At 41.3% G+C, this 27,272-nt stretch overlaps 1 protein-coding gene across 5 annotated transcripts in view; it reads left to right on the top strand.

Moving 5' to 3' along the window:
- The window catches only part of EPHB6 (EPH receptor B6), an 88,759-nt gene extending 62,371 nt beyond the window's left edge, over window positions 1–26,388 (top strand). The window contains exons 7-16 of one of the 5 annotated variants that reach the window (XM_054050757.1): window positions 127–289; window positions 1,131–1,245; window positions 3,852–3,907; window positions 4,023–4,142; window positions 4,546–4,793; window positions 5,705–5,920; window positions 6,988–7,137; window positions 7,287–7,480; window positions 8,735–8,890; window positions 13,315–26,388. In XM_054050757.1, coding sequence (XP_053906732.1) covers window positions 127–289; window positions 1,131–1,245; window positions 3,852–3,907; window positions 4,023–4,142; window positions 4,546–4,793; window positions 5,705–5,920; window positions 6,988–7,137; window positions 7,287–7,480; window positions 8,735–8,890; window positions 13,315–13,423 — 1,527 coding nt within the window. In that variant the 3' untranslated portion in view covers window positions 13,424–26,388. Of the gene's footprint in view, window positions 1–126; window positions 290–1,130; window positions 1,246–3,851; window positions 3,908–4,022; window positions 4,143–4,545; window positions 4,794–5,704; window positions 5,921–6,987; window positions 7,138–7,286; window positions 7,481–8,295; window positions 8,349–8,734; window positions 8,891–13,314 lie in introns of those variants that run through there. The other 4 variants (XM_054050549.1, XM_009566669.2, XM_054050622.1 and 1 more) reach the window with 4 other exon arrangements.
- The last annotated feature ends 884 nt before the right edge of the window (window positions 26,389–27,272 follow it).

Genomic DNA, 27,272 nt, shown 5'->3' with positions numbered 1-27,272 from the left:
TTGGTTAGGAGGCTCTGTAAAGATTCAAAGAATATTGGGCTGACATGGAACTAGCTTTCCTTAATGAGGAGAGCCAGTGATGTGTGCAGAAGTCTCACATTCTGTTTTGGTCACTGACATTCACAGGCAGAAGATGAGGATAATTCATTCACCTTCACTAGCGAAACCAACATGGCCACCATATCAAATCTGAGTCCAGGCAAGATCTATGCCTTCCAAGTACGAGCTAGAACAGCAGTGGGCTATGGCCCATACAGTGGAAAGATGTATTTCCAGACTTTAATGCGAGGTAAGTGCTATCATTTTGTACTCAGATCTGCACATGAGTCTCTTTCACTTGTGCGTTTCCCTGACTGTATTAGCCTGTCCTCTGAAGGACTGCTTTCAGGCAGTCCTACTCAACCTGTATTTCTGTATGGCATAATTTGCATATGCAGATTTATTTACTCAGAGAAGCCTCATGCTGTCAGCATATTGTTTACACTCCCTTAACCTTTGCTGCTACAATATTCCCCAGTCCTACTCCCTGTTGCCTCTGACCAGCAGGAGCAGAGTGTGTCAGTGGAACTCTCTTTAGGAGGGTGTTACAGTACAGTACATAGCACTACACACCGCTGCAGTTTTGTCTTCAGCTGCCACAGGACATCTTACAGCTGAATGCTCTGTAAAAGTCCTAAAGACAGGTGGGGCACAGGACATATATGCAGAAGTTTGCCTGCCAGCAGTATCATCCATTCATGTAGAGAGTAACATATTACTCATTGGTCTGGATCAAAGGTACTCATGTATCTCATCTATGAGCTAAATTAATAGGGAACAATGAGATCAAAGACCAGATGCAGACCTGGCCTATACTTAAATGACTACTCACATGTCAGTGGACAAGGGGAAAGAAAAGTGGATTCTGATGGAGCACTGGCTTTTCAGAATTAGGAAGGAGAGCACTGGAGAAGCACAGTGACTGAAAGGGTAAAGGAATAAGCAAGCTGAGCATTTGTTGAACTGTCAGGACTAGCCTGGGAAGCAAAAGGCTGGTAGGGATGGAATAATGAGTGAGCCCTAGTTGAGTAGAAGGGAAACTCTAACAGCTCTGCATTTGAATGTGTATATGCATGTGTCTTTCTTGCTAGGGGAGCGCTCCGAGATGGTGCAGGACCGACTGCCGCTTATCGTGGGCTCAGCACTTGGTGGTCTAGCCTTCTTGGTAATTGCTGCCATTGCCATCCTTGCCATCATCTTCAAGAGGTGAATTCCTTGACCTGCTCATGTGCCAGTGCCTGCACTGCAGACAGTGGAACTTCCTTACCCCCGCTACATAACCCCATCCCAAGGGAAACAGCCTGATCTACATTTATCCAGATGTCCTTGAGATGCCATTTTCTAATTAAAGAAAGATCTTGCCTTGTTGCTTCTATCTGAGGAGCCTCTCCTGTGGTAAACTGCTCAAATACTTAGCTGATATTTGGCTAGTTAGCAATAAGAATACAAGGGAAGCATTTTAAAGCATGTGTAAAAAGATTTTTAAATGCATCACTGTAAAAAAGGGACTGCAAATTGCATTTTAGGCAAGCATGTGAAGAATGAAACAACATAGTGAAAAAGAACTGGTGTGATAAGTAGTTACATCCACTGAGTATAAAGTGCTAAATACTTTTTAACTCGGGACCAAGAGACAATAGCTTATTTGCTTGGAGAATAAAAGCCCAGCAATCGTTCTATGGAACCCTGACTCATAAAATTTAGGTTAAAGAAAGCAAATTTCACTTCCTGTTTTGGGAAGAAAAAGGGTGGATAAGTCAATGTAGAGATAATGAAGAGGGACAGAATTTTAAAAAATAAAAAGTAGGAGTACAAAGGTAAGCAATGGGGGCTTTGTTATTTGAAGAAAGGTGACAGTTATTACCTGCTCCTTCAATTTCTTGAGGTTTGAAATTAATCCCCTAGCTTTTCAGTAATGGATTTCTGTATCTTTGCTCTGCTATGCCTCTGTACAAGAGGAACTACTTACTTACCTTTCTATTCTGACCTTAAAAAAATGTATAAACTACTGAACTTTAGGAAGTGACATCTAGTTTTAGTTATTTTTTTTGTTCTTTTCCCTTTTTTTCATTTGTTTTCTTCTGTGTATATTCTCTTTTCATATTTTTCTTTCTGGAAAGAAAAAAATATCAAATATTGTTATGTTTGCATTGTGGCTTCCTTTTGTAGTTTTGAACTGTTAAAAATACGATTTCTTGTAACAGCTGGAAATGTGATATTATGTGCACAACTCAATAAAGCATATATTTTTCTAAAAAAAAATAAATCAAACCCAGAATACATTAATATTATCAGAGCTGTGTTGGGGAAAGACACTAATGGGTTTCTGTAAATGAATCTATACAAAAGGAAATACCATAAAAATCAATTAATTTATACTTGAAGGATCATGTGCAATTTGTAGACAGTGGTTCAGAAAAAGTGGAGATACCTAATTTATATTTTTCCTTCATAGGAAAGGTAAGTTTAAAGATGTAGGAAATGAGGAAAACCACATGAAATTAGCAGTTCTTTAAATTGTTGGATATATATAGAACCAAATGCTATAATTTTATCTTATTTTTCTAAATTGTAGGTACTCATTGTTGAAGCAATAACCAATGTGAAACACTTACCTATTTTAGCTACTTGGTTGTTTTTAATGATGGAAATCTATTAGTATGTCAGATAACCTATAAAAAACATCAATGTAGATCTGACTTTCAGCTGTAATAGGAGAATTAGAGTTCTTAGGTACAGGCCCTCAATAAAGCCAGTTTCTTTCTGCAACAGAAAAAAAAGATTTTGACGTTAGAAATGTTTGTGGTTTTTCAATCTTAGCAGAATTTAAATAGATAGGTCGTACAAGTGATAATACACAACAAATCCTATTAGAATAAGAGAATTAGTTCTGTTAGTAAAGAAAAGTATTGTAATGTTCCATGATATTCTGTCTTCAGATGCTAATTGGATCCATAGCTAGAAGGTTTTGTACTCAAACAGTAAAGCATATGAGTTGTACATATTTTGGGAAAAAAAATGCAAGCACTGTTGAGAACAAGGAAGTGACTTGGAAATGGAAAATACATTTAGAGCAAACCAAGAATAACAACTAGATTGCATGGGAAAAAAAATTGCTTGAATCACACATATGAAATCTGAGAAATGCCAGTGCCTGTGGTTACTGAAAATTAGATGCATATATGCAGTAAATATTACAACAATGAAGACCATACCTGTTTAGGTCTGTGCATGCAAAAATCATATCATGGAATAGCTTACTGTCCATCTGGCTCTGTGTGGTTTGTTTTGGGTGCTCAACTTATGAAAAGAATAGTAGAAGTAGATGCTTTTAGGAGACCAGCAGGAAAAATAAGAAGAATTAACTTTTAGGGAAAACTTATACAAATTAAGCGTTACAGCAAATGGCTTTTAGAACATTTTTGAAGGACTTAAAAGTCATCACAGGAGGTGGCTTAGATTAGAATTGTAAAAGAACAACTTGTAGTAATTAAATGAGATTTGAATGCAAATTTAGCCTGAATAGTAAGAAAACTTCCAAAACAGTAATGTTAAACTGTAATATTTCATTTTCAACGTAGTGCTGGAGGCCCTATATTTTGTTATATCTAAAGTGGGGATGCAAACAGACATGTAAAACTACCACATAGAAAGCAAGCATGCACTTGTTAACAAGAGATGGGCCAGGTCTTAACATCCATCTTCTATCTAAATTCAAGGATTCTCTGAGTCTTGCATTGAGAAGCCTATCCCAACATCCTATGAGAGACTCTTGTGTGTGTTTTGACTTTCCTTTCCTTTATGTCCTGCAGTAAAAGGCGAGAGACTCCATACACAGACCGTCTGCAGCAGTATATCAGTGCACGAGGTAAGTGTTCTTGAGCAACAGATGTCAAGGGTCTGTCTCTTTTCAGGACTCGTTAACACCCATGTCTCTAGGGATTTGATTCTGGTGATGTTTTGGGCTGTCTCCCCCACTGCAGGACTAGGAGCCAAGTATTACATTGATCCTTCAACCTATGAAGATCCAAATGAAGCTATTCTAGAATTTGCCAAGGAGATTGATGTGTCCCTCATCAAGATTGAGGAGGTCATTGGATCAGGTAGTATGACAATGCAGATTTAGAAGTTCCTTCTTGTTCACCTTGAGACCTGATACAGTACTGGCCTGAAATGGACCCAAGCATGTTACACCAAGTGTCTCAGGATAGATAACCTTCATTTTTACCAAAATTCATCTCAACATACTCATCCTTAGATGCTGCCTCCAAACCAAGTTTAAAACACCCTTTGAAGACTCAGAGCTCCTTATTTGAACCCTGAAGATGTAGTCTCCAACTTTACTAAATTCAAAGCCTTCAAGAACTTTACAGTAATCTGAACAGTCCTGTAACCCTATTTCCAAGCAGCAGCTGAAATCTTCCATAGTAGAATATTTTAGGGCACCAAATTAAAATTCTTTGCTGTGTTTCCTTACTTGAGGTGTGTTTCTTCCCTCCCTGACAGGAGAGTTTGGAGAGGTGTGCTTTGGGCGCCTAAAACACCCAGGGAAGCGTGAATACACAGTAGCTATTAAGACCCTGAAGTCAGGTTATACAGATGAACAGCGGCGGGAGTTCCTGAGCGAGGCCAGCATTATGGGGCAATTTGAGCATCCCAATGTCATCCATCTGGAGGGTGTGGTCACCAAGAGCCGACCAGTCATGATTGTCACAGAGTTCATGGAGAATGGATCACTGGATTCCTTCCTCAGGGTACCACAACCAGAGTCTCCCACAACCGTTACCTCTTCATCTTGCTATGTGCCAATCTCAGATCTGATAATTTTGCCTATCCTTCTGCTTCACTCCTGTCTCTAAAAGTCCTCAGTTGCCCTCTTCAGGTGCAATAGAAATAATAGCAAATTGCCAGAGTAAGTGGTTTGGGATCAAGATGGTGAAAATATTCCAAAAACTCACCCATCATTAATTTAGACTTCTTCGGCACAAACTACATTTTTTTATTTTGTATGCAGTCTTCCAGTTCCTTATGTGCATGCTCTAAAGTTTGCCTTTCTAATAATGTTTTTCAAATTTGATTCCAGTGAATGTTTTCAAGTTTCTGCATTGTAATGAAATAATGAAACTTGTAGTTGTGTTTGGACTTGGAGTTTCCAATATTTTTTCTAGTAATGAAACATAAATACAGACTTTTTTTTGTATAGATACTTCACTTCCATTTTTTACTGATTCAGATGCTAATTCAGCCACAAATGCTTTGGCAAGTATGTCTTGAAGCCCACATGAACCCGTTGTGTAGAATTGCATAGAATGCTTTGTAAAGATATTAAAACAGTGAAAGAAGATTTGTCTGCTCCCATTCATTTAGCCATCTTAGTAGTTAATGAGACTAGGCATAGGCATAGGTTGCTAGAGGAGGATATGGCCACATATGAGATTGTCTTCAGAAGAAGATCACCACTGTCTGACTTCATTTGAAACTCATTGTCTTAAGCCCACCCTCTTTTCTTGATTTGCTGTCCCTGAACCTTCAGATTTCGGCTGAAGTTAAGACATATGTTCTCTGACTTCATAAATCAACCTTGTTACATTGATGTTTGTTATTCTTCCCTGTTGGCTTCATGTTCTGTCACCATAAAAGCCTATGTTTGCCTCCTCACTTGCAGCAGAAGGAGGGACAGTTCAGTGTGTTACAGCTGGTGGGAATGCTACGGGGGATTGCAGCTGGCATGCGCTACCTTTCAGACATGAACTACGTGCATCGTGACCTGGCAGCACGTAACATCTTAGTCAACAGTAATCTTGTGTGCAAGGTGTCAGACTTTGGTTTGTCCCGTTTTCTGGAGGATGATGCTTCAAATCCTACCTATACTGGAGCTCTGGTGAGTTACCACTATGGAGCGATTTACTGTAATACTGCCATCTGTAATATTTTAATGTTTTCCTCCTTTATTTGGTGTACCTTTTTTGGTCCATCTTGAGACCAAAGAGACCAGTGGGATAGGGACTTCTGTCTTGTGTGGTATCTGTTCCCAACCAGGAAAAAAGAAAAAATAGCTAAATATCCGACCCACTCTACCATGTGAAATGGAGTCAGTGCCATTCTTTGTGTAATGATGGTGAATAGAACAAACCTCATAAGCTGATGAAGGTGTTATCTTGCCCCTTTCATTACCTTCTTACAGGAGGTAGAAAGGACTGAAGTAGCGATTGAAGTCCTGTACTACCACCCTTAGAGAAAAGAGTTGGGTTTTTTGCCTGGAGAAAAGATAACTGGCATAAGTATATTGATGGTCTTACAACCAACCATCAAAATGACTTATTGCCTGTGAAGCGCTAACATCTGTTATATATACCACAAAAGGGCTGGGATTATTACAGCCAGATTTAAAGTTCCATTTGGTATGCAGAGGGTGGGGAAGAATTTAATCACTGATAAATGAAACAAGTTTTAGACATATGTGTTTTGAAAAACCAGCACCTGAATGATATTTCTTCTGGCAGGTAATACGTGCAGTCAGATAGGTCAAAATGGAAGGGGAAGAAGTTTGTGCTAGCCACTCAGTGTATCAGTCATCATTGTTGCAGGTTGGAAGTGTTTAAATGGCTTTAGATTTCCAAATGGTTGTGACTTTCAGAAGGATTTGACTGTCTTCCTCCTCTCAAATGCTGCAAAGAAGAGCTATAAAATTGAAATCATCATGGGATTTGTAGCAGTGAGGGGGCATGATTCTGTTTTTTTCATCTATATTTGTTAATAGAACAAGCTGGAAACCTTCAATATAGTTTGAATTGAAACCAACAATGTCTACAAGACAGCATCAACTAGCTTGGCACTCCATGCTCAGAGTTCAGTCATGCTACTGGCATCCGATTAGTTCAGTTATGTCATTTTCACAAATAGTTCTTATCTCATTAACATTCTGGCTGCATTTTGATTGCTTTCCAGGGCTGCAAAATCCCCATCCGTTGGACTGCCCCTGAAGCTGTCCAGTATCGCAAGTTCACTTCCTCTAGTGATGTCTGGAGCTATGGCATTGTCATGTGGGAGGTGATGTCCTATGGTGAGAGGCCTTACTGGGACATGTCCAATCAGGATGTAAGTTTTAAAAGTGATGAGAATGTACATCTGCCTCTCTGTCCTGTATCAATTCAAGGAGAAGAAAGTCGTATACCATCAGGTGACTGAAGTGTGTTTGTCTTTTCTTTTCCCAGCTGTGATAAAGTTTTGTTCTTCTTTTCCTGCAGGTAATTAATGCCATTGACGAAGACTATCGCCTGCCACCACCCCCGGACTGCCCAACTGTTTTGCACCTGCTGATGCTTGACTGCTGGCAGAAGGAGCGGGGCCAGAGACCCAAATTTGAGCAAATAGTCAGTGCCCTAGATAAACTCATCCGCAAGCCATCTGCCCTCAAAGCCACTGGCACTGGGAGCAGCAGGTAAGATGAAGATTTAGTGCAAAATAATAGCTCTTGTCTCTAGGCAGGCATGATGAGGAAAAGAAAGCAGTAAATCAGGCTGTATAGTATTTTTTCCAAACCTTACATCTATGACTGGGACCAAACAGGAAGGGAAAAAAAAATGGGGGAGAGTGTTAGAAGAACTGTCTATCCTGATTGACTTAATGATTGATGAGGAGTTCAGAGTGCTGATTGTGTGTGGAGATGAATCTCTTGATGGGGTGTACTGAGGAGGAACATGAGAGGGATCTTAGGAAATAAAGGGAGGGACACATCTGGATTCAGCTGCATAAGATATTCTGTGATCATAAAATACTATGTGATCACAAGAAGTGATGAAAGAAGACAAGACCTTAGCTTATGGAGGGAAGGAATTCTGTAGCTAAAACTAAGTAGAACTGCAGATTGCATCCCTTATCCCAACTGCATTTTGCAGCCTGATGGAACCAGAGGCAGGATATCAGCGAAGGAGAAGTCTCACGGGGGGTAAATGGCACCAGAACTATATGGCTGTTGGGCTGATGATGGCTAGCCTGGAGGGTTTTTCCTTGCGTTTATACATCTTGTCTCACTGCAATGTATGTCACAGATACGGGAGAGGAAATGTGCCTGGTCACGCCCAGTTTACTGAAAAACAGCACATAAAGATACTTATTGCTTTGAGACAGATTCAGATCACAAGATGGCAGGGAAAAGAGTAAATGCCATATATAAACAGTCATTTTATTTAGCCTTTTACTGTTACGCTTTTATCTGATGGGTGTTAGAGCTGAAAAAATGCACTTGTCTCATAGGTTGCTTTCTAATCCAAGGAGTGCATCTAGGAGAGGGAGAACTAGTCACAAAGGTAAAAAGTTATAATGTCTCATCTCTGTGCCTCAGAAACCTCCTCACTGCAACTCTTTGCCCAGCTAATAGGTCTAGACCCGGAAAGTGTGGAAGGATCTGGGCAGCAAGAAGAGAATGTGCCTGAGAGAGTACAAAATAGGAAGGAACGATCAATTTCTTGGGTTGATTGTTTTCAAACTAAGGCAGAAAAGGGAACACAGGTAGTCTACAAACAGGGTAACAAGGTGGGACTTTAGGGACCAAGGCATAAAGAACAAATATAATTTTTCTGCTCAATTCTGTGCTCTTCAGAGGTTACATTCTCTCCCTCTCATAACTCTGACCTTACCAGTGTGATCAGCTGATGTTGATAACTTGGTATTTTAGAACTTGTCTCTTTTGCAGACCATCTCAGCCTCTCCTGAGCAACTCTCCTCCAGATTTCCCTTCGCTCAGCAATGCCCATGAGTGGTTGGATGCTATCAAGATGGGCTGTTACAAGGAGAATTTTGACCAGGCTGGTCTGATTACATTTGATGTCATATCACACATGACTCTGGAGTAAGTAGAGGGGCAGAGAGCAGAAGATACCAGACACTGATTTTTCCATGGAGAGAGGGAAAGCAGAGTGAGAAATATTTAGTAAGGGCTATGTGGAGGGTATGTACAGATGAAAAAGGAGAGGGAAGCTGTAGTAAAATAGCTTCTGTTCCTTACGTCTTATTGGAGCCTCAGGACACCCTCCATACCATTGCACATTTGTAATCTGTTTCTATAAGCACTATTATTGATCCCATATACATGATACAAAACATACTGTCATTGTTCCAGAGAGGCTACTACATCACAATGTTTATGACATCTGCCACAGGTAATAACCACCTGCATAGAACAAGCCATAACATATAGAGTGATAGATTCATAGAAACATTTGGTTGGAAAAGACCTTTAATATCAAGTCCAACCGTACCTATCCACTACTAAACCAGATCCCTGAGCAGCCTGTGCCAGTGCCTGAGAACCCTTTTGGTGAAGAAATTTTTCCTGATGTCTAATCTGAACCCACCCCAGCGCAGCTTGAGGCTGTTTCTTCTTGTTCTGTCACCTATCACTTGGGAGAAGAGACCCACTTCCCTACAACCTCCTTTCAGGTAGTTGTAGACAGTGATAAGGTCTCCCCACAGCCTCCTTTTCTCCAGGCTAAACAACCCCAGTTCCCTCCACTGCCTCTCATAAGGTTTGTTCTATAGCCTCTTCACCAGCTTCATTGCCCTTCTCTGGGCATGCTCCACCATCTCGGGGTCCTTCCTGTAGTGAGGAGCCCAAAACTGAGCACAGTATTCAAGGTGTGGCCTCACCAGCGCTGAGTACATGGGCACACTCACTTCCCTGGTCCTGCTGGCAACACTGTTCCTGATACAGACCAAGATGCTATTGGCCTTCTTGGCCACTTGGGCATATTCAGTTGGCTGTCTACCAACACCGCCAAGTTGTTCTCTGCCAGGCAGCTTTCCAGCCGCTCTTCCCCAAGCCTGTAGCACTGCACTGGGTTGTTGTGGCTCAGGTGCAGGACTCAGCACTTGGCCTTGTTAAACCACATACCATTCATTGATCCAGCCTGTCCAAATCCCTTTGTAGAACCTCCCTATCCTCAAGCAGATCAGCACCTCTGCTCAGCTTAGTGTCATCCACAAACTTGGTAAAGGTAGATTCAGTCCGTTCATCCAAATTATTCATAAAGACATTGAACAGAACTGGACACAGCCCTGAGCTCTGGGGACACCACTTGTGACCGGTCTCCAACTGAATTTAAATCCATTTACTACCACTTTCTGGGCCCAGCCATCTAGATAGGATTTTACTGAGCAGTGGCTGCAGCTGTCCAGGCCAGTGGTAGCCAGTTTCTCAAGCAGGATACTGTGAAAAACATTGTCAAAGGCTTTACTAAAGTCCAAGTACACTACATCCGCAGCCTTTCCCTCATCCTTTAAGCAGGTCACCTTGTGATAGAAAGCGATCAGGTAAGTCTGTCAGAACCTGCCTTTCATAAACCCATGTTGACTGGGCCTGATCACCTGGTTGTCTTCTCTGTGCTGTGTGATAGCACTCAAGATGACCTGCTCTATGATATTTCCAGGCACTGAGGTCAGACTGATAGGCCTGTAGTTCCCTGGATCCTCCCTCTGATCCTTTCTGTAAATGGGTGTAACATCTGCCAGCCTCCAGTAGAATTTCCCCAGTCAGCCAAGACTGCTGGTAGATAATGGAAGGGCGTTTGGTGAGCACCTCCACCAGCAGCCTCAATACCCTTGAGTGGATCCCATCTGGCCTCATAGACTTGTGAATGTCTAATTCACCCAGCAGGTCTCTAAACATTTCATAGAATCATAGAATGGTTTGGGTTGGAAGGGACCTTAAAGATCATCCAGTTCCAAAGCCCCTGCCATGGGCATGGGCACATCACACTAGACCAGGGTGCTCAAGGCCTCATCCAACCTGGCCTTGAATTCTTCCAGAGAGGAGGCATCTACAACTTCCCTGGTCAACCCGTTCCAGTGCCTCACCACTCACATCATGAACAATTTCTTCCTCATGAAAGCCATTCCCTGTCATCCTATCACTAAATGCCCTTGTAAAAAGTCCCTCCCCAGCTTTCCTGTAGCCCCTTCAGGTACTGGAAGGCTGCTATAAAGTCTCTCTGGAGCTTTCTCTTCTCCAGGCTGAATAACCTCAACTTGCTCAGCCTGTCCTCATAGCAAGGGTGCTCCACCCCTCTGATCATCTTTGTAGCCCTCCTCTGGACCCCATTCCAACAGTTCCATATGCTTCTTATATTGGGAATTCCAGAATTGGCAGGGGAAGAATCACCTCCCTTGCCCTACTGGCCAAGCTTCCTTTGTTGCAGATGTTGTGTCTGTAGAAGACACCAACCACAAGGTTCCTTTTGTTGCCTTGGTCTTATATTCTCACCCATAAGATTTCAACCTGTTCGTGGCTATTCTTCAGAGACACCTCTTCACACTCTATCCATTTCCTGATATAGAGGGCAACGACTGTGCCATTCCTTCCTGGTCTGTCCCTTCTGAACAGCCTGTAGCCATCAATAAGCACACTTCAGTCATGGGATTCATCCCAAGTTTCAGTAACGGCGATCAGATCATAGCTTTCTAGCAGCATGGTAGCTTCCAACTCCTCCTGTTTGTTGCCCAAGCTGCGTGTGTTTATATAGAGGCACTTCAGCTGGCCTGTTGGCCGCATCACCGTCTTGGACCACTGGAGCTTTGTTCTGCTCCCCCTTCCTGTCCTCTGGCTCTGGAGGCTTTCTACCAAGGGAACATCTTACCTTACTATTAAAGACAGAGGCAAAGAAGTCATGAAGTAGCTCAGCCTTATCCTTAGCCTTTGTCACTAATGTCCCCTCCGTGTCCAGCAAAGGATGGAGATTCTCCTTGACCCTCCTTTTGTTGTTAATATATTTGTAGAAACGTTTTTTTTACTATCTTTCACAGAACCAGCCAATTTAAATTCTAGTTGGACTTTAGTCCTGATTTTCTTTCTGCATGATCTCACTTCATCCTCATAGTCTTCCTGAGATGTCTGCCCATTCTTCCAAAGCTCATAGACTTTCCTCTTTTTTCCAAGATCCACCCAAAGCTCTTTGCTCATCCAAGCCAGTTTTCTTCTCCGCTGGCTCATTTTCGGGCACACGGGGACAGCCTGCTATTGCACCACCAGAATTTCATTCTTGAAGAGTATCCAGCCTTCTAGGGTTCCTTTGCCCTTCATGACTGTCTCCCATGGAACTTTATCAATCAGCTTTTTAAATAGTCCAAAGTCTGCCCCCGGAAGTCCAAGGTGGTCGTTCTACTGACCTCCCTCCTTACTTCTCCAAGAACTGAGAATTCTATCATTTCATGATCACTGTGGCCCAGGTGGCCTCCAACCGTCACATCTCCCACAAGGCTGCCTTTGTTCACAAACAGCCTCTGTTCACATCCAGTGGGATGACTTCCCTAGTCAGCTCACTCACCAGTTGTGTCAGGATGTTGTCTTCCATACACTCCAGGAACCTCCTGGACTATTTCCTCTCTGCTGTATTGTACTTCCAGCAGACATCTGGTAAATTGAAGTCTCCCACAAGAACAAGGGCTAGTGTTTGCGAGACTTCTTCCAGTTGCTTGTAGAATATCTCATCAGTCTCTTCTTCTTGACCAGGTGGCCTTATTGGGCGTTCTGCTGATTTTTACCCATAGCACTCAACCCTATCGACACCATTATTGAGCTCAAGGCAGACACCCTCTAACATGAAGGTCTACCCCACTGCCTCTCTTTCCTTGCCTGTTGCACCTGAAAAGTTTATAGCCAACCGTGGCACAACTCCAGTTATGCGAGTCATCACACCACATTTCCATGATGGCAATTATATCATAGTTTTCTTGCTGTACGATGACTTCTAGTTCCTCTTGTTCATTGCCCATGCTGTGTGCATTGGTGTAGATGCACTTCCGTCTGGTTGTTGGTCCCTCCATGCTCCTGAGGGGAACAGTCTTGATACCTAAGTGACTACTTGCTGTAGTTACTAACCCATCAATAATCGTTGCATCTTTTCTGCCACTTGGAGTGCTGGACCAAAGGTTCTTGCTAGCACACCATTCCCCAAGCTATTTTCTGTCAAGCCTGGTTTTGTCCCATTCCCCTTTCATATCTAGTTTAAAGCTCTATTGCTGATCCTTGTTATCTTCTTTGTAAGCATATACTAAGTTCAAGTGTTATTTAGAAGACAGGAGCCAGTTAAAGGAACGTGCTTAGAACTGTAGAATGTTTTGAGTTGGAAGGGACCTTTAAAGATCCAAGCCCCCTGCCATGAGCAGGAATATCTATCAGTAGATCAGACATTTTGACTTGGATCTACAGGGAAATGTATTTGGACTGTTCAGAACAAGAACCCAATTTTAACACCTTCCACATCCTCTGTTCTTTTCCAGAGATATCCAGCGTATTGGCATCACTCTCGTTGGCCACCAGAAAAAGATTCTGAACAGCATCCAGCTCATGCGAGTCCACTTGAATCAGCGTGAAACAGTTGAAGTGTGATGTTTACACCATCCTTATTCCACTAGTCTCAAGCTCTGGAAAGGTGCTGGGGAATTCAGAGGGGTTTTCACTGTAAGAAAAAAGAGATGTCAGTATGCTGCTTAAAGACTTGATGGACACAGAGAGTGCACACTACGTATCCATGCAAAAACAAACCCTTGCCATGATTCAAAAGCAGAGCTAAATAACTGGTGGCGTATACATGTGGCTTACATCATATACTGGGAGTGGGTTAAGGGAAGGAAAGTTGTAACAACATGGAGAGGAGATGGAATAATATGGACAGATCATGAGCACCTGTTGCCTCTTCTCTGCCAGCAAAAGATATCAGACAATTTTACAAAGCCATCAGCAGGCTTTTGCTGTAGCTGGGATTCTAGCAAAGCGACAAAGACATAATGAAGGCAACAAAAAAACCCACCTTTTTTTACCAAAAGAATGCCATAATGGTGTGAGAGATCATTACTCGGATAGAGATGAGCATCGAGCTATCACTTGGCATGCCAGCTTGCTCCGGAACTCATGTTCTAATTAATGCACAGTATGTGGTAAGCAATAAGATTTGTAAGCTGGTAAAGAGGTTGAGAGTAAAGGCCTCAAAATTCTGTGTCATTTTGTGTGCAGTTCTTGGGCATGCTCCATGATCCAGGAGGGATACTTACTAATCCTTTGTGCTGATGCAAGGAGCAGCAAGTTCGTGGTGCTATGCAACTGTAGTTATGGGACTCCAACAATAAAGATTCCTAGAATCCATCCTGCTGAATCTGCAAGTAGAAAGGGAAACAAAAAGATTCTGGTCCTCACAAGCCTGTTCTTGAGAGGAAATTCTGATATTCTGAAATCCCAAGCAGACAGCATTTGGGGTTTGTTTTCTTCTGACCCCTTACAGACATTGAAGAGTGTGTCAAAAAATCTGATTTCCTTTGCTATTGAAAAATACTTGCTCTTTTTCTCATCTTAGCCAGCAACATCAGTGGGCACAGCTGGTTGAATATTGTTTCTGAAGAAAATGCAGACCTGCAGCTGTCAACACCAAACAGACATTTGGAATAAGGGAAGTGAATCTCTCACAAATTCTTGTCGAGTCATCAAGGAAGTCCCACAAGTCACTTCAGTCCTTAAAAAGGAATAACAATGTCACTGGGATCAGCTATGTAGTCTGATAAGAGGTGCTTGAGAGGGACCAGAATGACAGAGCTCTGTCTCTCTTCAGACAGACTAGTGTCTGCTTAAGGAAAGATCTACTTTGAGGAGGAGCAGAGTTTTAGGACTGTGTCTCTCCATCTGTCCTCATGGAGGAGTATGAAAACATAAAGCTTGAGCTTGAGAGGAAAACTAGTAGATTATACACTTGTCTGCCTCACCAACGCATAGAGAGGGAAATGGAAATGAGTATGTTAAGCAAGACCCCAATGAAGACATTACATAAAGATACTTTCATTGTGTCTGAAGAGGAAATAACCTTAGCGGTTCTGATCTGCGCCCATCTGTTGGCTCACTGTGAACTAGTCATGAACTTATTGTATTTTTCCATCTGTCAAGGTTACAAAAGCCTTGTAACTTTAACTCCCAGTCAAGCTAGCAGTTGAAGTCTGAGAAGCCACTTTTAATAGTTATTGGAGAATCCCATAATATGATGGGAAGATCACCGGAGCAGTTGCAGTAAAATAGTCAACACAGTTCAGACTCTTATCACACCCTTGGAGCAACGTTATTGTTAATTCTTTTTACTTGAAATGGGAGAATAACAGTGCATTCTTTCAGGTACAAAAAAGTCAATATAAAAATACAAGGAAACAAGAATAAAATATTCACAGCAATAAAATGAGAGTGTGTAGATTCTAAAGAAGTAAAACACATCAAACAAGAGTGAGTCCTATCCTGGAAAATTTGAGTCTTTTGCTTTTTAAGAGATTTCTACAAACTTAGAATACTCACATACCCAGTTACATGGTTTCATGTTGACTGTCAGCTCCGCCTACAGCTTCTGAGACTTGAACAGGTGGTGTCCTCTCCAGAGAGCATATTAAGCATGATATGTTAAGAGGAATCAGAGGTCTCTAGCACCTTCCACATGTATTCACCAGAAGACAACAATGCATGTATGCATATTCATATGAGTATATTCTAGAAGTTCTGCGGGCCATTTGGGGAAACACAGCAAGGCTATGCTTTTTGCATTCCTTGGGTGGTCAATATTAGTGGAGAAATCAGTGACCTAGTTCAAGTCCTATGATCTCTTTTTAGCCTAGTGGAAACATATGCAGAAAATACATTCTCTGTCTTCACGCAGTGGGAGACAAAATAGGTGCCTTGTCCAAATCTCACGTCAGTGACAAGGAGGTTTAATAGCCCTTTATGGGGAGCTGCAGTGAAATGTACTGCTTGGTGGTAGTTCAGGCAGCAGGACATTTACTTTGATTGCATATGAAGCCTATGGTGAAGTTGTTATGGTGAAGTTGTTCTGTCACAATCAGAAGAAAGGGATTTACTCCTTATACTAAGGCAGGCAAGTGGTGATTGGACATCATATGTGCTGTTCTTCCTGTTCTAAGGCAAGGTTGAAAACTATCCCTGTGATAGTGCCAAGATGTCCCGATTGTGGCTAGAACTGCACAGTGCCTTGGGGTCACAGATGGAGTGCAAAAAGGCAACTGTCTTCTGTAAGAAATCTGCCCATTCTCTTTGTTTCCAGGGTGTTCCCTATTTTCAGAGTACTTAACTTCTTTCACAATTTGGGATGCAAAGTGTCACAATGCGTCTTGTGTTACTTGTCAGTGTGTTGGTCCCTCAGCTCTGCAAGCATGGATGAGAGGCAGTCATGGCAAAAGCATTGAAAATACCCTGCTCTCACTTTTCTCAATCTTACGTGAAAGTAGAAATCCTATGTTCTGTTTCCATAAATATCATCTGGGATATCCCACAGTGTATGAGCACCCTCAACAGGTAGGGATAGGAATCAGGGGGGAAAGAAGTGGGGCTCCCCTAGGCACCTGATATTCCTTCACAAGAAGAGTGAGAAACAATGCAAAAAAAGTTTTACAGAGCCATATTCTTTGCCAGAGAAGCAATGGAAGATTAAGGAGCTTATGTCCACATTTACTCAACGTGATATCTATAATATGCAATATATAAGAAGACTGAGTAAATTAAATTCATAGGTATCAATGCACAGACCTTCATGAGGGCATTAGGCATTTGTGTGAAAACTCAGAAATTGGAAATAATATATTGCACACTAATAGCTCTTCTGCTTGAAGACCAACTTTTCAGTATTTGGAAACAGGGAGGAACTTCACTTTAAGGCAAGTTGTTTTGTAATTATTACTAATGAGGTTCCTGGCACATGCCTTTTTGTTATCTCTTGCTGAACAGTCTCCTGGACAGACAATTGAGTCTGCACCAGCATGTCAGTTATGATGCTGCCAAAAAGTACACCAGGCAAGCATGTTCACACCTATGCTGCTTCAGCAGCCAAGTGGAACTCTCAGCCAGGAGCTGCATGTCTGTGCACACGCTGTCAAAAGCAGATCCTGCTCACCCAGAGTAATCAAAGACAAGCATGTAAGCTAAGATTTTTGCACGTAGGCCTGGAATGAGGTTGAGGAAACAATGACAGTATGACCTACACAGTGATTTTTGTTTGGCATGCAAGCACGCTCAGTGCACGTGCAGATGATATGGCTTACAGTCCCTATTTTTTGTTTCGCTTGTTTTTTAAAATTCAAGGATCCTTTGGCAGCACTATATGAGGGATAGTTGCGGGAGCACAAGCTGCCTAATGCTACTGAAGGAGAGCTGCTGTAACATACTTAGTCCTAGACAATTCACGTGCTATTAAGCTGAATGAAGCCTCTAAGTATGGTAGGAAATGATGAGCAATATCAAGGAACTTATCTTTAATAAGCAATAGAAGGTAGAGCTGCTTCTTGGTCAGGGATTCCAGCTAATGAATCAACCTAGGGGCTAGTCTAAGAGAAGGTAACCAGCTTGAATCTATCCTGCCTTTGGCATGCTTTCTCAGCAGTCAACTACACACTTCCTATGCATACAGATGCAGCTAAACAATAGACTTTGGTTCAGGACAAAACTGATTCTTTTTCTTCCCTGAAACAAGCTGATGCTACAGGTAGCAATGCCGTGGGCAATTCACATGTATCCATGCCAGCAACTATTCATGAGTATCAAGCATCCTAAGGATGTAGTTCACATGTAAATTTGAATTTCTAGATGTTAAAAGACAGCATGGAAAAGCAATCCCCATGTCCTACAAAAAGCTAGTCTGATCCTGCACTTTTCAAAACTATATGGGAAAAACGGCAGCTGCCTCAGAATTTATGTTTTGTTGTGGCATTCAAGATCATCATTGTCTCTATATGAAGCTGTTCGACTTCTCTGTGACTGAAAGTGCTGCATTGACCTAATGAGAAATCACTGTGTGTTCTGGAGTTTGCCGGTTTGTAACATGGATCTGTTCAAAGACCATCTGTTCTTTGTAGTGTTCTGCTATCTGAAACAGAAGAGTAGGCTTAATTGCCCTCAAAAACCTATTGTAGCTTATGTATCTTATTACTCTTGTCTGGGTGATAAGAAAACTCTCTTCCTCAAATAATCTCCCTTGAAACATGAAGATATATCAAGATTTTTTTTCTAGTTTCTTCCATGACCTCTGTTCTTTGAACAGACAGAGTAACGTGGCCTTTCAGTCAGCTGCTGTAGGAGCAGCTCACAAGTGTAAGTTCAGTGGGTTGGCATCTATGCCTGAACTAGTTCATAGAATTTGGTCTGTTATTTATGTCTGTTATACAAGACCAAGCATGCTTAGCTAGCAGCAGTAATGCTGTTTCCTTCTCAAAACTAATCCCTTAAATTCAGTCCATGCTAAGTAAGGTTGGATTTTTTTCCAGTTTACAGTGGCACTAGAATTAAGAATTAGTGCCACTAGTTAAAACTAAGAATTTGAGTTACATCTACGCAACTCTCTCTCTCTCATTGCATTTTGGTAATTTTTTTTACAAACCTACTGCTGTCTATGCATTTGGACAGCTGTAGCAGATTGATCATTTATAAACAATTCTGTTGCTGTGAACAGGCATTACTCCTCTTTGAACCATGTTGACTCTGCTATTGAACAGGTAATTAAAAATAAGAAAATCAGGTTTATTCAGAGAAGTCAGCTACTTTGACAGATATGAGTGAAAAGGCACTGTCTGAAATAAGCTGTCTAAGAATAGATCTATCAGTGCTGCTCTTTTAAGAAGGTCAGTAATTTAAAGTACTCTAATGTCTCTACTATAAATCAAGTTGCAAAACTGTTGCAATTTTAACCTGGCATCTCTGCAGACTTATAACAAGAACAAACTAACAACAACAATAATAACAATGATCATGGTAAACAAATTTGGGTTTCCCCAATGAAGAAACCTACAACAAGAAAAGCAGGTGTCCAATAGCTGGGTTGCTTGCGATTTGTACTGAGAAGCAATGTACTCTTTTGACAGGTGAAATATTACAAACTGAAAGATCAGTCTATTGCACCTACCAATTAGGAAACCAAATGTGAGCTTAGGGACATACTAGGATAATGTGAATAGCTGCTTAACTGTGTCCACAGAGAACTTAGTGAGAATGTAATGTTTATTGTTAGGACTGATAGACTGGTTTTATTCAAATTTAGGATGCTTTTTAGCCCTCTTTAGGAAACAGAACTAGGTTATTAACACTGAGGATCTTAGGTTGAGTAGCTTCACACAAATATATATCATAGAATCAATGAACTATTCTTGAGACTTATTTTATCCAGCCACAGTCAGAATGTAGCAGAATTTCAGTACCACAGTCCTAGGTGTGGTCCATTTTCTTGTGGCTGTGACATGATGCCTCCCCTGCAGAAAGGAATTTGCTCTTCTTTTTGTGTGAGAGAAATAATATCCACTTTTAGTCTTTGTTTGACAAGGTCAAACAATGTGAGGCAGTTTTCATGCCACCTCTGTATCATCCCAAGATACTTAGGTTGGATATAGGAATTGTTTAAATTACTGAAATTCAAGAGTGGGAGTGAATGGAAAGAACTAGATGATACTCAAGATCAAGCATGAAGAGGCGTTTTCTGACAGCGATGGTTTATGGGGTTGTGACTATGTTGAGACTTTTACTTAGGACTCCTGCAAGATGTATTCCTCACTTAATGATGCTTGTTCCTCACTTTGTGATGAACTGTAGATAAAATTTCTCTGCTTGAGGTATGGGAGTAGGTCCTAATATAATATAACAAGGTCTTTAAAACTCTGGTTCTATCTTTTCCCTTGTTCTTGTCCTACTCCACGTCAGATCCCAACAATCCCATCCTGCATTATGTGGTTTGTTTCACTGGTTCTGACTTCTTAGAACAGGATGGTCCTTCCTGATGAGTATACACATGTGAATTTACTTTGTTTAGTTGTCTACTCTAACAGAATTCACCTGAGATTCCATCTGTCCCGTAGATAGTATTTCTGGACATAGATTGCAGAACAAGGACATCATGGAAGCTTCCTCTCCAGCATGACAGTAGCAGCAACAACCTGCAGTAAGTAATTGCAGGCATTGAGGGATACAGGAAGAGTGGAAACAGTATTTTCATAGTTGCCATGAGACCAATGTAGCAAAGATAAAATCCACACTTCTGATCACCTTTGAGGTAATGAAACACTTACATGTAGTTCTCATCTAGCCCTACTTTTGCTCATAAGTTCTTCTCTCCATAAGAAAATCCATAACTCTCCTCAACTGAACATGCATCACTTATTTGTGTCCCAACTGTGCTGCTTGTAGGACTGCAAGCAGTCTGTCCCTTCCAACAAACTCTTCATAATTCACAACAGGGACTTACATAGCTGAACAGTTTTCTCACCCGTGGTCTCCAAAGCTCATCCAGCTCATGAGCAACTCTCCAGTGAGTGTCAGCTGTCATGGCAATGAGCAGGTTGAGCATGAGGAACAATAACAGCAAAGGCTGAGTAAGTGATGCCATATATGAAGGGTAGGTCTACTTTGTAGCTGATGTAGCTATCAGTGATGGTGAGGAAGATCTCGAAGGTGCTAAAAGTGCCATTGAGTGGTTGTGGAGGTTGCCCAGCCCATTGGGATCTTGGGTCTGGAAGGTGATATGAAAAATTGACAGGGAAAAGATAGGAGGAAAAAGAAGAGGAAAGGGGAAAAAAAAACCCAACAAGACAACTATAACAGCCTTGGCCAGCATAATCTGATTATCTCTCTAAGCTAAACCATCAGATTTTAGCCCAAACAATAGGACAAGACAGCCAGATCTCCTGTGCATGTCTATGTATGAGTTCATTATTTATAACTACGTCAGTTAGCTCTTCCTATGGACTTCAAGGATCCTGATTTCAGTGTCTGATGGGCCAATATTCTGTCCTCATCTCCTGAGTTATCCAAGCAGGTTGGAATGAAAGAAATATAATGGTTACATCATACAGACATAGTATCACAAGACAAACACAACGTTTGGCTATGCTGTATTCAATCATACACTTTGGAACTTTCTAGGGAACACGTCTATAACAACGGTGAATTGATATTGTTTTTGAAGAGAAATATATATTCTCTGACTGTGGATACTGGAATTTTTTAGAAGTTGGATCAGATTCCAGCAGACCACTTCTCTTCCTCTGAATTAATATCCTGAATTTAGACCCTCTGAACAAGCCTCTTCTTTAGTGAGACCTAAAGGTTCAAAATGGCTGAAAGTGCAGCAAACCTGTCATGAACAGGGCTAAATATATTCCACAACCTCCCTGGTCAACATGATCTGGTGCTTAACCACCCTCATACTATAGGGGTGTTTTCTGACATACAGACAGAACCTCTCGTGTTTCATTTTGTGCTGATTGCTTCTTGCCCTGTCACTGGGCATCACTGAAAAGAGTTTGCCTCTGCCTTCTTTAAACCCTCCTTTCAGGTTTTTGTACATGTTGAACAGCTTCAGCTCTCTCAGGCTGGCTTCATAGGAGAGAAGCTCCAGTGCCTTAATCTTCTAGTGGCCTTTTGTTGGACTCTATGCAGCATCACTCATGTAATGAGGAGCCCAGACCTGGACTCATGACTCCAACTGTGGCCTCACCGGAGCTGAGTAGAGAGAAAGGATCACCTCCCTCAGTCCTCTGGCAACACTCCTCCTAATGCAGCCCAGGACACAATTAGCTTTCTTCGTAGCAAGGACACGTTGCTGGGTCCTAGTCCAGTTGGTGTCTACCAGGGCCCCCAGGACGACTTCTGCAAAGCCACACAGGCCCAGGGATGATTTACACCAAGGTTGTTTTCAGGCTTTCACTCAGAAATGAAAGAAGCAATTTCCCATTGGTTTTAGGGACAGGAGAGAAAGAACTGTTCATATAATGAAATACAAGCAGAAGCATTACAAAGAAAAGACTTGATTATTTACAAACATCAGAAAGGACAAGCAAAAAGGGAAAGGAATAGATTATAATTTTCTTGACTCCTGTTTATAATCATAGCTCCTAGTGATGATCTCTGTTAACAGGGCAAAACAGAACCTGTGTGTATCTACCTTCTTAGCGTTCATGTAAGAGAAATCTATCATACACAGAGAAGTAGTACGAGGTCTATATCCCACTTCAGTCTTATTTTATAGTGTGAGTAGGATGCAAAGGAGTTTATCAGTCTCATAATGTCTCTATTTACAAAGACTATGTGGAGACATATACTTGCATAACTGCCCCTCTTTTGGAAGCTTCTATGCTTACTCAGTCTGAAATTAGCTAATGGCCTAGGAGGAGTTTTAGAGGAGAATATTGAAAACTCAGTGGAATGGAAAGATCTATGATCTTCAGTAGGAGCAGATTTTAATGTTATCAGTGTACATGCATATATAAGCACAATGTACACATATACACGCGGCAGGGATATAAAATACAGATGTATCACTAACAAAGAATTGAAGGGTCAGTATAAAAAGTAGTAGTAAATTGCTCTCCTAAACTTATTTGTTTACACTCATTGATTGTGCCATTGTCAGTTACTAAATACAGGCCAGATCATTGCCTAACATAAATCAACTAATTACAATTATTGCACTGCTCTAGTTTTTATTAAACGACAATTCAGGCCTGTAAAATCTTAAGGAAATAACCCAAATTTATAAAGGGAATGAGATATGACAAGCAGGTTATAGAATTTGGAGAAATGATAATAGAAATTAAATTTGGAGTTGAAAATAGTTCTGGGTTTGCATTCTTTTTCATCTGTCTTGAAGAAATTTTCAGCCAGAGATATTTTATTAGTGAAAAACAGAGAGATGCTTGGGAAAATATAGGAATTTCAAAGATTTCCATGGGAATAAGTAATGAATATCCATGGAACTAGGGAGATGAAGTGCATGTGTTCTTTACATTTTCTTGAAATTCTCAATTCAAACTTATTTGCATGTTGGGAGTGATTTACAGAAGACATTCTGGATTTTGTCCTGTGAGAAGGACCAGAGTATCTGGCCTAGTTTCTCATCTGTGAACTCTTTAGTTTGTTTTGACCCAAACCCAGATATTACAACTGTGAAATGAATTACTACTCAGAATTAACAATATTTACTCTCAGTATTTCTCAAAATGGTTTAGTGCAATATTTATTCCATTTATGCTCCTACTCATACTGCTACAGCTCTGTAATAGCTTTTATGTGAGTATCTCAAACACTTGGAAATATTACTTCACCAAATTTTGCAGCAGCCTTTGTTTATGGGTCTGAAATAATTCAGTATATTTTACAGATGGAGAAACTGAGAAACAGAGAAATAAAGAACCTTGTTTCAAAACAGGCAAATAACGGTAGTTAGGTTTCCTGCGTAAACCACTACGAATCCTTTTTTTTCAGTCTTTTTCTGAAATAGAAGGATGCAATTCTCACACAATGCACAGAATTGCTATGAAATATTTCTTTAAAAGTGACATCCTCCCTGAAAAATTCACTGAGTTAAAGGTAACAGCCTGAAGTTTAGGAAAAACAGCTCCTGAGGGCTACATGAATGAACAAAAGCTTTAGATGCATTCTCCTCTTATTGAGTGTGTTTGGACAGGGAGTAGGCTCCTGCCCACAGCTGCCTATATTGCTCCCTCTGGCATGTCTCTGTTTAGCAACATCTGTGAGAATGAGCTTCAGACAGGAAAAGTATCATCTGAATCCATACTGCTCCTTGCAGCACTGAAAAATTTCTGCAGAGGTTATCACTAAGTGACTCTGCTCAATTATTAATCCAGAAAAAGCAAATAGGAATGAGAAATGGAGAAAAGAGGTCAAGAACAGGATATATTGCAAGGATAGAATTAACTTCTGGGTTTTTATGTCAGCATATGTACACAATTTGGGTACATAAGTTTCTTAGATCAGCATAGGTACACAGTTTATTTCTTGTAATGAAAACAGAGTATCCAGAGGTGTTAAGCAACTCAGGCAGGGAACAACAAAATAGAACACCCTTGAGCAGGTCATTTTCACTGGCTGTTTTTGGATCCCGAGTGAATTTCTAATGTGGATCTGGGTGATTATTGGACAATTCTGAACCATTTGGGTGTCCTGACACTGCCCTTTCAGGTCAGCCATTTTACATGCTTACAGTTTAGATGCCGTTACTTCATTGACGAGCTTCGGGGCTGCCTCCATCAGAGCCAGAGTAGCATCCACATTGCCATACAAGGCAGCCACATGAAGAGGTGTCTCCCTTACTGAACACAGAGAGATAATAATAAATCAACCATCTCAGTGCTGAATCCCCACCATTCAGCTGTTTCCACTCTCTCCTGGGAAATTTAATCTCTTCTACAGCTGCAGCCCTGTGCCTGTTATGCAAACATGCAGAACTAAAAGGTTTTGTTCTCAAGACTGTTTCAGCCAAGGCTAGTACAAGAAGGGGCACTACCTCTCTGATGAGTATAACAGGCTTTACAAGCAAGACATTTCTGAATAGCTTGCACATCATTATCCTTTGAGGCCCGGAACGGGGGAGATTCCCAGATCCTGGAACAATAAAAATTGCCCATTCATAGTCTTGAAATAAAGTGATTATAGGAAACAAGTTTTGCTGCATCAGCAAAACAGACTTAGTTAGACAATTTTGTTCTCAAGATAATAGACGCTTCTGAGAATTGCAAGACACATACATGAATGAACCACCTTTTAAACATCAGACATGCTGCATAACCAGAAGATCTATGAGGCCCAACACAAAAAAAACCCCGAGACTGACCCTATAGCTCGGGAACCAAGAAAGGGAGGGGAGGGTCAAAGAGATAATTATAGAACATGTTCTAACCTGGTACAGTGAGACAAGACTCAGCTCGATCACTTCACTCAGTACAAGTGGACATATGTTCAAATATAGAACTTTTCTTTCCTCAGTTGGGAAATGTCAATGTGCGAGAGTGAATAGTGAGTTAACTTAAAGTGTCTTGTGAAACTGAAGAAATCCACAATGGAAACTTTTCAGTTAGTGACAGAGACTTACAGTGAAGAGATCCCAAAGATCAAGTCAGCGCTTCAAGGAACATATTTTTTGTTGTTTGAAGATATGAAACAAAAATTGACAGACATCCTCAAAGGCCTTTCAGAAAATGTTCTGTGGAATGGCTTTGGATGTTGGCAGCATCATATGCAGCTGTGTCTCAGCTCAGAAGGGAACCATTTTGAAGATTGTGTTTTACTTTCTTAATTTGTTAAATAAAGAGTGTTACAGGCACAGTCTTTTTTTGTGTGTGTATGTGTGTGCACCGCACCTTGTGTAATTCACCTTTTAAAAGACTACAGAACTGATGAAAATGTCACAAAGGAAATAAATTGACTCAGGTGGTAATTTAGCATTCTAGGATAATTGCACAATTACTGTGCTTGACCAACTTTTGTACAAGGTGTCAAATTACCTCCCAATCCTACACTGCCATGTCTCAGCATTTTCTAGCAGGTGACATCCGAGATGCATGCAGAACTTGCACATAGTCTCTGCATTATTTCTGGATTTCTGTTCCCATTTCAAGTTCATCAGCCAGTCTCAAGTACCCTGGGCCACTGATTCTTGTTGTAATACAAAACTCAGTAACTGAATTCATTCTTTCTGGAAATACACTGGCAGAACACAAACTGTCGCTTTAACTCCCAGCCTTCTGCTGTAATCAGAAAACTGATAGAAAAAGAATCCTAATTAAATATTCAAACCTTTCATCTTTCTCCATCCCAGCATGGGAGCGTCAGCTGAATACAAAACCTAATAATCCCTCTGGAAAGTCTGGAAATAAAGGTGTCATTGTTAACAGAAATAAATAATTTTTAAGAAAAATAAAGATCAGCAAGTCCAGAGTAATCATGTCTGTAGCTGAGAGCTATAGGGCATCTCTCTGTATGTACCCAGCCACTTCAGTCTGCCAAAATGGGAAAAAAAAAGAAGCTGTTTCTTCATCAGCTTGTTAGCTTAAAGTAAAATAAGCTGATACCCTAAGGCAATATAATAACAACATGCAGCATCATGTTTTTCATAAGGAGAGAATAAAAACCACTCTGCCTGCTTTTAAAGAAGCAGGCCGTGTTATGAAAATGAGAAGTCAAGTCTCTATTACTGACAAACCCACTTAAGGGGCAAGATTCCCGGGCACAACTTCCCTGGGCAACTTGTTCCAGTGCCTCACCACCCTCATCCTGGAGAATGTCTAAGCTAATGTCTAATCTCCCTAATGTTTAATCTAAGTCTTCCTCCCTCCAATTTAAAGCCATTCCCTCTCATCCTGTCACTACACGTCCTTGTTAAAAGTCCCTCCCCAGCTTTCCTGTTGCCCCTTCAGGTACGGGAAGGCTGCTATAAGGTCTCCCCAGAGCCTTTTCTTCTCCAGGCTGTACAACCCCAACTCTCTCAGCCTGTCCTTTTAGCAGAGGTGTTCCAGCCCTCTATTCGTCTTCATGGCCTCGTCTGGACCTGTTCCAACAGTTCCGTATCCTTCTTATGTTGAGGATTCCAGAACTGGACACAGTACTCGAGGCAGGGTCTCATGAGAGCAGAGTATAGGAGCAGAAATACCTTCCTCAATGTGTTGGCCATGCTTCTTTTGATGCAGCCCAGGATACAGTTCACCCTCTGGGCTGCGAGTGCACATTACTGGCTTGTGTCAATCTTCCCACCTACGAGCACCCCCACGTTCCTCTCTGCAGGGCTGCTCTCAACCACATCATACCTCAGCCTATACTGAAACTGCAGATTACCCTGACCCAGGTGTAGGACCTTGCACCTGGCCTGGTTGAACTTCATGAGGTTCACAGAAACTCATTTCTCCAGCTTGTCCAGCTCCCTCTGGATGACATCCCGTCCTTCTGGTGTGACAACTGCACAACTCAGCTTGGTTTCATCTGCAAATTCAATCCCACTCTCTATATCATTGATGAAAACATTAAACAGCACTGGTCCCAGTATGGACCTCTGAGGGACACGATTTCTCACGGATCTCCAGCTGGGCATAGAGCTGTTGAGCACTACTCCCCGGATGTGACCATCCAACCAATTCCTTATCCACCAAACAGTCCACCCATCAAGTCCATATCTCTGTGATCTTCCCAGGCACAGAGGTGAGGCTAGTAGTTCCCACAGTCACCTTTTCTACCCTTTATAAAAATGAGCTTAAAATTGTCCTTCTTCCAAGCAACAGATGGTCTGCTTTGCTGTACTTAAGCAAACATTACTACCTACAAAGGGATTGTAAAAGTTCTTTTGTCCTCCAACAGACAGAGAATAAGGTGGGAAGCCTGAAACTCATTAGAGACCAATTAACTAGGAGTTTTAGAAAGGAAACTCATAAACCTC

This window comes from Cuculus canorus, chromosome 1, assembly GCF_017976375.1.
Source record: "Cuculus canorus isolate bCucCan1 chromosome 1, bCucCan1.pri, whole genome shotgun sequence".
NCBI classification, from domain to species: Eukaryota; Metazoa; Chordata; class Aves; order Cuculiformes; family Cuculidae; genus Cuculus; species Cuculus canorus.
Note: the sequence above shows the minus strand (reverse complement) of the source record. Positions and strands in the feature narration are given on the sequence as shown.